Here is a 14,364-nt window from a genome sequence, read left to right as displayed (position 1 = left end):
CACATGAAATACATACAGTCCTCAGTAAACTCAGCAAAGATCCTTAGATAGCACCTTCCAAACCCATGACCACTTCCACCTAAGAGAATAAGGGCAGCAGATACATGGGAACACCACATGGTAAGTTCCCTTCCAAGCCACTCACCATCCTGACTTGGAAATACATCACCATTAAGGGCAACACAGCGGCTCAGTGGTTAGCATTGTTGCCTCACAGTTCCAGGGAACTGGGTTCAATTCCACCCTTGGGTGGCCATCTGTGTGGAGTTTGCATATTCTCCCCGTGTCTGTGTAGGTTTCCTTCGGGCGCTCCGCTTTCCTCCCACAGATGTGCAAGTTAGGTGGATTGATCTTGCTAAATTGCCCACAGTGTTCAGGGATGTGCAGGCTAGGTGGATTTGTCATGGGAAATGCAGGGTTACAGGGAATTGGCCTGGGTAGGATGCTCTTTGGGAGGTTGGTGCAGACTCAACGGGCCCGAATGGCCTGTCCCCACACTGTCAGGATTCTATGAATCTATGTAAACAAACAGATAATAATGCAAGACACCAAGCCTGCTCAACAGGAAAGGGACATTTAAGTGACTGCTCAACATGCACATGGTTAGCAGTGAGTTGAGGAGTGTGTTGGTTAAATTACTATATTTTACATTAGGATTAAACCTCGACACAAAATCGTGGGCCAAAGGGCCTGTTCTGTGCTATACTTTTCTATGTTCTACATTATAAAAATCACCAAAGGGTCAAAAAGCTGATGGTAACAGCTCCAACAATAGAATAGGAACCGAGAACTTGCAAGTGATACCAGAATTATCATGAAATAGGTTTACAGTTCAATTCGGTGAAAGAAACATGGCGGCTCCTTGAAAACCGAGAATGGTAGCACTGTCCATGGAAGTGATGGACATGCTGAATATTTCCAAAATGACTATCATTCTCACTTTGATCAATCACAGTGTTAAGGACATACTGCACAGGGAATCTCACGCCACAGTTAATGATGGCATTCAAAGCAGGGAAGAACTTCCATCCTGAAAGGTTCCTGGCTCCAGATTTCCCCACAAGTGGATCGTCTCTTGTATGGTCCCACCCGCCTCGATCTCAATCCCAGGCACATCCTGATTGGAAAGGCTAAGCCCGGGATCATTCCGTGCCAGGTCAGTGAATGAGGTGGTAGCTGCCAGGAATCACCTGGGCATGTTAAATTATCAGATCTCTGCAGCCTAATCGCTTTTGACCATCTGCAGTGGTCATCCAAGAGTGCAAGGTGCAGCCCAATAGCTCCTTAAGTGGCACTTCTCATGAGGAAAATCCATGGGATGGGCTTATCTTTCAACTGAAGGGAAGGAAGGATTGGCTTCAATTCGTCTCTGGCGTTTAACACTTCAAGATCCCGAAAGGAGGTTTCTTAGTGAAGTGGAAACAAAGTGCACAGATATAACACGAAGCCTTGCAGGTGGAAATGTATCTGAGTGCCACTTACTTAATGACAGACAGAATGTAAAGGATATCTGCTTGATCTTGCAGTGTCAGGCACTCCTTCAGCTGTTCCACAAGTGAAGCAATGTCCACCTCACCACGAGCATCCTTGGGCAAACTCAGATCCACCCGATGGTCCGGCTTGGTCTAAAACAAAAATAGAAGCAACACAATTGTTCCCTCATTTGTTTGTTCATTTATTTATATCAACAAAAACATTCAGAGTCTACGTGCCTAAGTGCACCACTCTGCTTCATAAGTGTTGTATTTTTGTCACATTTTGAACTAGCTGCCTTGCCATTATAGACCTTTCTGTCTACAGTTAGAGGTCAGAGGCTCAGAATATTGCAATGAGTAGCTCCCCTCCTGACTCCCCAGAGCCTGCCCAGCAACTACAAGACACAAGTCAGGAGTGTGATGGAATACTCCCCACTTGCCTGGATGGATGCAGCTCCAACAACACTCCAGGAGCTTGACACTATCCGGGACAAAGCCTGTTTGGCACCACCTCCACTTGTTCCAGCACAGATGCTCAGTAGCAGCAGTGTGTACTAACTACAAGACGCAATGCAGAAATCCATAAGAGATCCTGAGAAAACATCTTCCAAATCCATGACCACTTCCATCTAGAAGGATGAGGGCAGCAGATACATGGGAGTACTACTCCCTGCAAATTCCCCTCCAAGCCTCTCACCATCCTGATATGTAAATATATCACCGTTCCTTCACTGTAACTGGGTCAAAATCCCACCCTAACAATACAGCCTCTCCATCATAAATAAAAGCAAATACTGCAGATGCTGGAATCTGAAACCAAAAGAGAAAATGCTGGAAAATCTCAGTAGGTCTGGCAGCATCTGCAAGGAGAGAAAAGAGCTGACGTTTCGAGTTTAACTGACCCTTTGTCAAAGCTTTCCCTTTATAAACCTTTCTGTCTACAGTTAGAGGTCAGAGGCTCAGAATATTGCAACAAGTAGCTCCTTTCCTGACTCCCCAGAGCCTGCCCAGCATCTACAGCTCTTTTCTCTCCTTATAGATGCTGACAGACCTGCTGAGATTTTCCAGTATTTTTTTCTTTTGGTTTCAGCCTCTCCACTGCTCACTGGGAAACCGACATCCTGCTTGGAAGGAGTTAAAAATCACCTGACCCGGCTTACTGAGCAAACTATGATTGGACACACTCTGGGAAGCAGCAATTCACATGAGCTGGCCTTAATACCTCTGGATTACCAAAGTTATCAAACCTAGAACTTATCACATGTCCTTAATAGAGCTCTTAAGGATAGTGGAATCAAGGGTTATGGGCATAAGGCAGGAACAGGATACTGATTGAGGATGATCAGCCATGATCATAATGAATGGTGGTGCAGGCTTGAAGGGCAGAATGGCCTACTCCTGCACCTATTGTGTATTAATTTCCTGAATGTTTGTGTTTGTGGAAAGAGTAATGAAGCAATTGCTGTATGTTTCAAATGGTTTGTTAATTAGCCCTAATTAACTTCGGTTTAAATTTTTTGTTGGAAGTTTATTTCAAAAATCAGAATGCAAAAAGCAGTGTAACAGGAAAAGAATAAATCAAACAATCCTTCCCTCTCTCAGGCTCAAGAAGGGAAATGTAGATTCAAATTTAAATTCACCCCATTCCTCCTTTTGTCTGTGATGAAAACAAATGGCAGAGGGATGTAAAGCAGAGTAAATGTCACAGCTTAGCCCAGTGAGGAGGTCTGCTGAGGGTCGTGTGTGTGTGTGTGTGTGTGTGTGCGCGAGAGAGAGAGCGAGCATGAGAGCGTGAGTGAGAGAGAAAGAGAGCGTGAGTGAGAGAGAAAGAGAGCATGAGTGAGAGAGAGAGTACAAGAGTGAGAGAGAGAGTACAAGAGTGAGAGAGAGAGCACAAGAGTGAGAGAGAGAGCACAAGAGTGAGTGAGAGAGAGAGAACAAGAGTGAGAGAGAGAGAGAGAGAGAGAGAGAGAGAGATGGGTGCTCTGGTTTCCTCCCACAGTCTAAACGTGTGCAGGTCTTGAGGATTAACCAAGCTAAATGTGAGGTTACATGGATGGGAAGGCATGGGTCTGCCTCAATGCAGACACAATGGGCTGAATGGCATCTATCTGCGCTGTAAGGATTCTTACAGAGAGAGAGAGAGAGAGAGAAGCAGACAGATTCTTGATGATAATAAGAGTGTTAAATGTAAACAAGAGGAGACCGGCTCATGAAATTGAGACCACACTTAGTGACCAGATCAGTCACGATGTTGAATAGTGAAGCATGCTGGAGGGGCTGAACCACCTATGCCCACTCCAAATTCATTCGTACTGTGCCAAAGGAGACCAATCAGCTCATCCGCCTGTGCTAGATCTTTGAAAGAATCACCTTCCTTGGTGTACTGTTGCTACTTTGTCCCTAACTCTTACAGCCCTTATGCTCGAGCACATGTCTCACTTCCATCCCCTTGTCCAATTGATCTTTCCTGATCGTAACAACTGAACAGTTCTCCTTATTCCTACCTCCCTTACTTGATGTTTGTGGTCAATGATTGGAATCTACAATCAATGGTTACTGAGCAATGGACTCCCTCCTTCTCTGCACAATCAGAGCTTCAGATCATCCTCAACATCTCCATCAGCTCACTTCTGTCGTGAGAACACTTCCAAAGTTTCCAACCTGTCTTCATGACTACAGTCTCTCAGTGTTGGTTATCATTCTGGCAAACCTCCTCTGTACCCCTTCTGGGGCCATCAGATCTTTTCACAGGACGCAGGGAGCAGAACTCAATCAGGGCTGGAATGGTACCAATGGGGTGGGCTCCATATGAACCAGTTTCTCAGAGTAAAAGGTGAACCGAAAGACAGCAAAGAGGGGAGGAGGGATCTCAAAAAAACCAGATGAACTAGAAGGAGTAGAGAATGGATTCACCTACGTGGGAATAGTGTTTGTATAAAATAGTTTAGTCAAAAAAACCCAGCATTCACTAAAAAAACCTTTAGCCAGAGAACGGTGAGAATATGGAACTCAGTCCCGTAGGGAGTGGTAGAGGGAAACAATGGAGAACGTTCAAGGATAAATTAGACAAGTACATGAGAGAGATGGGAATACAGGATTTCAGAGATGAATTCAGATGAGGAATAATGGGATACGCTTGATTGGAGCTTAAAGACCAGCATGGACTGGTTGGGCAGAATGGTCTGTTCCGATAACTTGTGGAAGACAAGATTTGTGGACTGCAAAATTATAAAAGAGCACACCCTCAAACTCGCAGTGAGCCTGAGAGATTAGTTTATCGTCATGTTCAGGTTGGACCCTGGAGAGCATGAGAAAATAACTTCTACCAGAAATAGATGTCACCTCATTCTCCCCCAACAGGTTGAAGCTTTCAAAAATGGAACTGAATAAATCTTTTACTGTAAAACACAGTCACACACAATGTTGCAGAAACTCAGGTCTGGCAGCACCTGTGGAGACAGAAACCGAGTTAACCTTTCAAGTCCAATGACCTTTGTTCAGATGAATCTGTTCCTCTCTCCACAGATGCTGCCAGACCTGCTGAGTTTCTCCAGCATCCTCTGCATTTGTTTCAGATCTCCAGCAGTGGTAGGATTTCATTTTTAGTGAAATCTTTTGATGGGTTGGAGCTAGAAAGCAGCTTGGCTAAACTAATTGGGAAACGTGTTCAGACAGAAGTACAGATCTGATGGGCCAAATGACCTTTTCTACACATTCCCATTTTACCTGGTGTAGGTGATAGCAAATATTAGGTAATGTACTGCTATACTACTCAAGGAAAACCATCCTGCACAGCTTGAACAGTTCTTTAGTCGTAACATTTCAATAGGTTTGTTTAAAATGTCAATACAATGAGTCACATTAAACACTAACCTTCCCTGGCTGCAGCTTTGGGACTTCCAATAAGTTTGCAGTTTTCTGTTGAGGAATTGGAACTTGAATGGGCAGGTACAAGGAAACATCTGTGAAAAAAAACATCAAAGGAGACACGTAGGATTCAGCAGTCGTGGACAATATTAATGTGCACAGAGGTCTCAGAGTTGTTTCAATATTGGGTATTACTACACTCAGAAAGATAGGAAGGGAGTTCCCTTACATTAGACAATTAAGCCACTTACAATGTGCGTGTGCACGTGAAGTGTATGCGTGAATGTTTATTTGTGCCCGGGAGTGTGCGTGTACAGTTGTGGGAGAAAGTGTGTGTTTGTGTGTGTGTGAGAGCGCGCGCATGTGTGGGTGAGACAGAGAGGGCGTGTATGTGATTGTGGGAAAGTGTATGTCTTTGGGAGAGCACAGGCATGGACAATGTGTGTGTGTATGAAAGTGTGTCTGTGCACTTGTGCATGACAGAATGTGGGGTGTGTGTGTTTGTGGGAAGGTGTGTGTGGGAGAGAGCATGTGTATGTGGGGAAGAGTGCACACGTGTGGTAGCATGTCTGTGTGTGTGAGAGGGAATGTTTGTGTTGTGGAAGACTGTGTATGTGAGAGAATATCTGTGTGTATGTGTGTGCGCGCGTGCACACACGTGTGCATTTGCGAGTGCATGCATGTATTCAAGTATTTGTGAATTTGTGAGAGAGTGTATGTGCAAGTGTGAATATATGTTAGTTTGTGTATGTGTCTGTGTGCTCATTCACAAGCAAGAGATATCCACCTCAGGCTAATCTGTTTAATTTGGTAGTGATTCCTGTGTTTAATGGGGAGTCTGCAACCAGGGCACAGTTAGAGAGTTCTTAGAGGAAATCTTTTTTTGTCAGCAAGTGGAAGGTCAAAGGAATTTTAACCCATCTGCAAATCTTTGGATATCAGCCCAGATAGTTAATCTTCCCATATCTGACAAATATCTGGCTAGGAATTTTTTTTGTCAAATGTGTGTACAGGGAAATGGGAGCTAGAATGTTTGGTTTAGATTATAAGTAACCAAATTTTGAATACCTTGAAGGTAACAGAGAGATCTGGGTGTTCAGGTCCATTATCCCCTGAAGGTGGCAACGCAGTTCAGTAAAGTGGTCCAGAAGGCATACGGCATGCTTTCCTTCATCAGACGGGGTATTGAGTATAACAGTTGGCAGGTCAGGTTACAGGTGTATATTGGTTCAGCCATATTTGGAATACTGTGTACAGTTCTGGTCGCCACATTACCAAAAGGATGTGGATGCTTTGGAGAGGGTGCAGAGGAGGTTCACCAGCATGTTGCCTGGTATGGAAGGCGCTAGCTATGAATGGAGGTTGAATAGATTAGGATTATTTTCATTAGAAAGACGAAGGTTGAGGGGGGGATCTAACTGAGGCCTGCAAAATCATGAGAGGTGTAGACAGGGTGGATAGCAAGAAGCTTTGTCCCAGAGTGGGGGACTCAATTACTAGGGGTCACGAGTTCAAAGTGAGGGGGAAAAGTTTAGGGGAGATGTACGTGGAAAGTTCTTCACACAGAGAGTTGTGGGTGCCTGGAATGCATTGCCAGCGGAGGTGGTAGAGGTGGGCACGATACTGTCACTTAAGATGTATCTCTCTAGATACATGAATGGCCAGGGAGGGAAGGGACACAGACCCTTGGGAAATTGGCAGCAGGTTTAGGTAGAGGATCTGGATCAGCACAGGCTTGGAGGGGCGAAGGGCCTGTTCCTGTGCTGTAATGTTCTTTGTAACCATTTAAGGTAGAGCAATAGTGTCATGATTTTACAATAGAACCTCATTACTTCATAAATTGCTAGTTTTCAGGTTTGAACAGAATAATACCACTCAGTATCAAGAGCATAAAGGTAAATAAAATTGTATCACTCTCAATCAGAACAAGCAAGCTGATTACTTGGTAACTCCAGTCCCTTCGTTTTGGCCACCATTGATATTATGTCCCTGGTAGTGTGAGCAGCCTCAAACACGTGATGCATGCCTGGACTTATCGATGTCGGAGGCAATCGCTTTGACATGGGTGTTGTGCTTTGGAGTAGATGATTTATATATTTCACAAGCTCATCTTCACTATCACCTGTGGACGTGAAAAAATAAACAGTAGACAGCACAAGTCCAGACCCATTATTTGGATTGTTTAATAGAAGACAAAGCAGCCAGATACTCATAAATCACCTTTCGACGATTTCACAAAATCTCTCTCTCTCGGCAGATTCTCGATGTCAAACCTCTCCACAAGATGTCTTTCCTGACATTCGCCCCAAGAATTGCTCCTGGGCTGATTTCCTAAATCTGCAGCAGCAAGATGTCTAAAATAACTGCTGAAAGGACTTCTTTCCATCCTGTCATCAGGACACTTGCAAGAATGCCAATTTTCAGAAAGGGAGCAACAATTTCCACTATACAAGAAAAGGGTGCTGATTTGTTAGCATGTCATTTTTGCTTGGTTCAGGTGTTGTCATGGAACATGCACCCGGAAACTGTTGTTCCCCTATGCATTTATTCAGAAAATGACTGGACATGGTCCTTTTCAGAATATAATGGCAGTCCTTTGCTATTGATATCGTGTGCTTGCTTTCACAATGTAAAATAAACTGATATGAGAGAGAGAGAGAGAGATTTCAACTCAGCACTGGCTGCAACTTTAAGGGAGAGCAGCCGATGGTTTGTCTCCTCAGGTGAATACAAAACATCATCTAGAAATAACTACTGATAAACAACAACTAAGAGGGACAATGGCAACTAATTTCAAATCACTGGGCTCATAGGGTGGTGTACAGGAGCTACATGTATTAGTCACAGAGTCATACAGCACAGAAATAAACACTTTGATCCAACTTGTCCATGCCAACCAAGTTTCCTAAACCAAACTAGTCCCATTTGCCCGTGTTTCACCCATATCCCTCTAAACCTTTCCTATGCATGCACCTATCCAAATTTTTTAAATGTTGTAATTGTACCAGCCTCCACCATTTCCTCTGGCAGCTCATTCCATACATGTACCACCATCTGTGTGAAAAAGATGCCCCTTAGGTCTCTTTTATATCTCACCCTAAACCTATGCCCTCTAGTTCTGGACTCCCTGACCCCAGGGAAATGACTTTGCATATTTACCCTATCCATGCCCCTTATAATTTTGTAAACCTCTGTAAGGTCACCACTCGGCCTCCGACGCTCCAGGGAAAATAGCCCCAACCTATTTAGCCTCTCCCTGTAGCTCAAATCCTGGCAACATCCTTGTAAATCTTTCCATACACGTACCCTCTGCGTGAAAAAGCTGACCCTGGGGTCCCTTTTAAATTTCTCTCCTCCCACCTTAAAACAATGCCCTTAAAGTTTGGACTCCCTCAGCCTAGGGAAAGGATCTTGGCTATTCTTCATATCCATGCCCTTCAGCATTGGCTCCATGGAAAATAGTCCCAGCTTATCCAGCCTCTCCCTATGACTCAAGCCCTCCATTCCTAGCAACAACCTTGTAAATCTCTTGTGCACCCTTTCCAGTTTAATAACATCCTTCCTATAGCAGGGCGACCAGAATTATATGCAGTGTTCCAAACGTGGCCTTACCAATGTCTTGTGCGGCTGCTCTTTGTGATTTTTATAAATGACTTGGATGAGCAAGTGGAAGGGTGGGTTAGGAAGTTTGCCGACGACATGAAGGTTGGTGGAGCGGTGGACAAAGTGGAAGCTGTTGTAGGTTGCAATGGGACACTGACAGGATGCAGACTGGGCTGAAAAGTGGCAGATGGAGTTCAACCTGGAAAAGTGTGAAGTGATTCACTTTGGAAGGTTGAATTGAAATGCAGATTACAGGGTTAAAGGCAGTGTGGAGGAACAGAGGGATCTTAGGGTCCATGTCCATAGGTTCCTCAAAGTTGCCACCGAAGTTGATAGGGTTTTTAAGGCGGCTTATGGTGTATTGGCTTACATTAGTAGGGGATTGAGTTTAAGAACTGCAAGGTTATGCAACAGCTCTATAAAGCTCTGGTTAGACCATACTTGAAGTATTGTATTCAGTTCTGGTCGCCTCATTATAGGAAAGATGTGGAAGCTTTAGGCAGGGTACAGAGGAGAATTACCAGGATGCTGCCTGGACTGGAGGGCATGTCTTATGAAGAAAGCTTGAGTGAGCTAGGGCTTTTCTCATTGGAGCCAGGAAGGATGAGAGGTGAGACTTTACAGAGCTGTACAAGATGTTGAGAGGCATAGATAGAGTGGATAGCCAGAGACATTTTCCCAGGGTGGAAATGACTATCACTGGGGGCATGATTTTAAGATGACTGGAGGGAGGTTCCTTAGTCAGAGCAGTGGGTGCGTGGAATGCACTGCCAGCAGTGATAGTAGAGTCAGAGACATTAGGGACATTTAAGCGACTCTTGGATAGACACATACAAGTTAGTACAATGAAGGGTATGTAAGTTAGCCTGATCTTAAAGTAGGATAAAAGACCGGCATAACATCGAAGGCCGAACATCAATACTGTGCTGTATAACATAATGTTCTATAAGATAATGTCCCAAATCCTATACTCAATGCTCTGACCAATGAAGGCAAGTGTGCCAAAAATCATCTTCATTATCCTGTTCACCTGTGACACCACTTTCAAGGAACTATGTACCTGCACTCCTAGGACACACTATTCAACAACACTCCCTAGGGCCGTGCCAATAACTGATCTGCCTTACCAAAATTCAACCCCTCACATTTCTCTGCATTAAATTCCATTCCTGGCCCAACAGATCAAAATCCTATTTTACTCTTAAATAACCTTCTTCACTATCCAATATACCACCAATTTTGGCGTCATCTGAAAACTTACTAGCTATGCCTCCAATATTCTCATCCAAATTGTTTCGATAAATTACAAAAAATAGCAGACCCAGCACCAATCCTTGTAGCACATCATTGGTCACAGGCCTCTAGTCCTAAAACCAGCTCTCTACTACTACCACCATCTTCTTCTGCCATCAATTGAATAGCTCTCCCTGGAACCCATATGATCTAACCTTACTAACCAGTCTACCATGCGGAACCTTGTTGAATGCTTTGCTCAAGTCCATGCAGGTAACATCCACCAGTCTGCCTTCATCTACCTTCCTGGTCACCTCTTCAAAAAATTCAATCAATTTGTGACACACAATTTCCCATATACATAGCCATGTTGACTATCCTTAATTAGTTCATGTCTTTCCAAATGTGTGTAAATCCTGTCTCTCAGAATCCCCTCCAACAACTTACCCAATAATGATATTAGGCTCACTAGTCACAAGTTCCCTTGCTTTTCCTGACAGCCTTTCTTAATTACTAGCACCACATTAGCAACTTTCCAGTCTTCCACCAACCTTACCCATGGCTGTCAATGATACAAGTATCTCTGTTAGGGTTCCTGCAATTTCTTCCCTAGCTACCCACAACTTCCTGGTTCTGGGGATGTATTTACCTTAATGCGTTTTAAGGCTTCCAAGCATTTCTCTAGTAATGTGGACTCTTTTCAAGACATTAGCATTTATTCCTTCGAATTCCCTAGCTTCCATGTCTTCGTCCATGGTAAATACTGATGAGAAATATTCTTTTAGGATCTCACCTATCTCCTGTGGCTCCACATGTAGATCACCTCATTGCTATTTAAGGGGCCCCTCTCCCTAGTTACTCTTTTGCCCTTAATGTACCTGTCGAATTTCTTTGGATTCTCCTTAACATTATCTGCAAAAGCTACCTCATTTCTCCTTTCTGCCCTCCTGATTTCCCTCTAAAGTGTATTTCTACACCCGTCACACTCCTCAAGGGATTTACTTGATCCCCGCTGCCTATACCTGATATATGTCTCCTTTATCTTGACCACAGCCTCAACATCTCCTGCCGCCTTGCTCTTCACACTAACAGCAACATGCTGTCCCTGAACTCTTGCTACATCGGTTTTGAAAATTTCCCACTTATCGGACCTCCCCTTTTTCTGCAAACAGCCTTCCTGATCAACTTTTGAAAGTTCCTCTCTAATACCATCAAAATTGGCCTTGCCCCAATTTAGAACTTTAACTTTTGAACAAGACCTATCCTTCTCCATCACTATGTTAAAATTAATAGAATTGATCACTGGTCCCAAAGTGCTCCCCCACTGTCACCTCAGTCACTTGATCTGCCTTATTTCCCAAGAGGAAGTCAAGTTTTGTCTCTCCCCTACTAGAACCATCTACACATTGATTATGTTTACCTGAACACACTGAAAAACTTTCTCCCCATCCATGCCCTCAACACTGTGGCAGTCCCAGTCTATGTTTAAAATTAAAATCTCCTATACTTATAAAATCTCCCTACTTATTTGCTCCTCAGTATTCTGCTGACTAATGGGGGGGCCTATAGTACAAAGTGATCACCCCCTTTTTATTTCTCAGTTCCACCCATATAGCTACACTGGATGATGCCCCAGGAATAGACTCTCTAAGTACCAACATGACACTTTTCCTAATCAAAAAAGACACTTCCCCATCTCTCTTAGCTCCCCTTTTATCCTTTAAATAGCTATCTCTAGCCTGGAACATTGAGCTGCCAGTCCTGTCCCTCCCTCAGCCATGTTTCTGCAATAGCTTTGATATCCCAGTACCATTTTCCCATCCAGCATACAGGATCAAGCTCTTTACAGACACAACAAACATGGACCTGTTTTACAACAAACTGAACTGAATTAACTAGGTGACAACCACTCTCTGATTCACTCCAAAAGGTGGAATTGGAAAAGCTGGACAATGATGGAGACTGGTGGGGTGGGGTGAGGTTTGGTAGACATGTTCAGCATTCTGAGCAGTTTCAATAAGCAAAGAAGCAGAGGAAATGGAAAGAGCAGTCAGCCAGTCAGCCCTCTGAATATGCTTCACCATTCAGAAACCTCTCCTCATTTCAATCTGAGATAACCTACCCTACATTCTTAAACTGTGACCCCTGTTCCTGACCTCCCCAGTTGTAGGAAAATGATTGCTGGGCCCCTTGCTGAGATATTTGTATCATCAATAGTCACAGGTGAGGTGGCAGCAGACTGGAGGTTGGCTAACGTGGTGCCACTGTTTAAGAAGGGTGTTAAGGACAAGCCAGGGAACTACAGACCTGTGAGCCTGATGTCAGTGGTGGGCAAGTTGTTGGAGGGAATCCTGAAGGACAGGATTTACCTGTATTTGGAAAGGCAAGGACTGATTAAGGATAGTCAACATGGCCTTGTGCGTGGGAAATCATGTCTCACAAACTTGATTGAGTTTTTTGAAGAGGTGACAAAGAGGATTGATGAGGGCAGAGTGGTAGATGTGATCAATATGGACTTCAGTAAGGCATTTGACAAGGTTCCCCATGGAAGTCTAGTTAGCAAGGTTAGATCTCATGGAATACAGGGAGAACTAGCCATTTGGATACAGAAATGGCTTAAAGGTGGAAGACAGAGGGTGGTGTGGAGGGTTGTTTTTCAGACTGGAGGCCTGTGACCAACGGAGTGCCACAAGGATCTGTGCTGGGCCCACTATTTTTCATTACTTATATAAGTGATTTGGATGTGAACATATAGTTAGTAAGTTTGTGGATGACACCAAAATTGGAGGTGTTGTGGACAGCGAAGAAGGTTACCTCAAAGTGCAGTAGGATCTTGATCAGATGAGTCAATGGGCCGATGGATTTAATTCAGATAAATGCAAGATGCTCCATTTTGGGAACACAAATCAGAGGAGGATTTCCGCACTTAATGATAAGATCCTGAGAAATGCTGCTGAACAGAGAGATCTTGGAGCGCAGGTTCATAGCTCCTTGAAAGTGGAGTCGCAGGTAGATAGGATAGTGAAGAAGGTGTTTGGCATGCTTTCCTTTGTTGGTCAGAGTATTGAATACAGGAGTTGGGAGGTCATGTTGTGGCTGTACAGGACATTGGTGAGGCCACTTTTGGAATATTGCGTGCAATTCTGGTCTCCTTCCTATCAAAAGGATGTTTTGAAAATTGAAAGGGTTCAAAAAAGATTTACAAGGATGTTGCCAGAGTTGGAGGATTTGAGCTATAAGGAGAGGCTTAATAGGCGGGGGCTGCTTTCTCTGGAGCATCAGAGGCTGGGGGGTGACCTTGTAGAGGTTTAACAAATCATGAGGGACATGAATAGGGTAAATAATCAAGGTTTTTCCCTGGGATGGGGGAGTTCAGAACTAGAGGGCATAGGTTTAGAATGAGAGGGGAAAGATATAAAAGAGAGCTAAGGGGCAACATTTTCACACAGTGGTTGGTGTGTGTATGGAATGAGCTGCCAGAGGAAGTGGTGGAGGCTGGTACAATTGCAACATTTAAAAGGCATCTGGATGGGTATATGAATAGGAAGAGTTAGAGGGATATGGACCAAGTGCTGGCAAATGGGATTAGGTTAGGATATCTGGTCAGCATGTATGAGCTGGACCAAAGGGTCTGTTTCTGTGCTGTACATCCCTATGACTCTCTAACCCTATGATAACCTCCATAAGATCCTTGGGGAGTCATGAATTAATCTCCTTCTGAAATTTCCTCTGATAACAGCCTGCCCAACTGAAACTCATCACCTGAGCCCCTGATAAAGCAGTCCCAAGTCTGTTCGGGTCTTAAGGAGAATGGTAATGGCACTACTTCTGAGACTTTGGTTCAAGTCTTACCTGCTCCAGAGGTGTGTGAGCAGGTTAATTAGAAAATACAACAATGGCAACCTAGACCTGGGTGTTACTGAAGAGGAAGCATGTGGAGTCCACCAAAGCTCTCAATGCCTTTGGAGAGAAGTGGGCACCATGGAAGATAGTGGGCTTCATGTCCCCCTCCAACTCCATTCTGATTGAGTCCCTTACTCCTCTCCCTACATCCCACTCACCTCTGATAGGCTTCACTGCCTTTAACAGATATTGCATGTAAATTATTTAATTGGTGATTTACTGCTAGTAGTTAATAGATGAGAAAACGTCATTCTGATTTGGTGATGGGAGAAGAAACTAT

At 44.0% G+C, this 14,364-nt stretch overlaps 1 protein-coding gene across 9 annotated transcripts in view; it reads right to left on the bottom strand.

Annotated features, from left to right (window-relative positions):
- LOC132820925 (phosphorylase b kinase regulatory subunit alpha, liver isoform-like) overlaps nt 1-14,364 on the bottom strand; it is a 121,928-nt gene that overhangs the window by 45,306 nt on the left and 62,258 nt on the right. For all 9 annotated transcript variants that reach the window (XM_060833293.1, XM_060833291.1, XM_060833289.1 and 6 more), the window contains 3 exons: nt 7,288-7,467; nt 5,352-5,440; nt 1,483-1,625 (listed from right to left, as the gene is read on the bottom strand). In XM_060833293.1, the coding sequence (XP_060689276.1) occupies nt 1,483-1,625; nt 5,352-5,440; nt 7,288-7,467 (412 nt within the window). The remainder of the gene's footprint in view (nt 1-1,482; nt 1,626-5,351; nt 5,441-7,287; nt 7,468-14,364) is intronic.

Source organism: Hemiscyllium ocellatum, chromosome 12 (assembly GCF_020745735.1).
Source record: "Hemiscyllium ocellatum isolate sHemOce1 chromosome 12, sHemOce1.pat.X.cur, whole genome shotgun sequence".
NCBI classification, from domain to species: Eukaryota; Metazoa; Chordata; class Chondrichthyes; order Orectolobiformes; family Hemiscylliidae; genus Hemiscyllium; species Hemiscyllium ocellatum.
The sequence above is the reverse complement of the archived record's forward strand: the minus strand, read 5'-3'. Positions and strand labels throughout refer to the sequence as shown.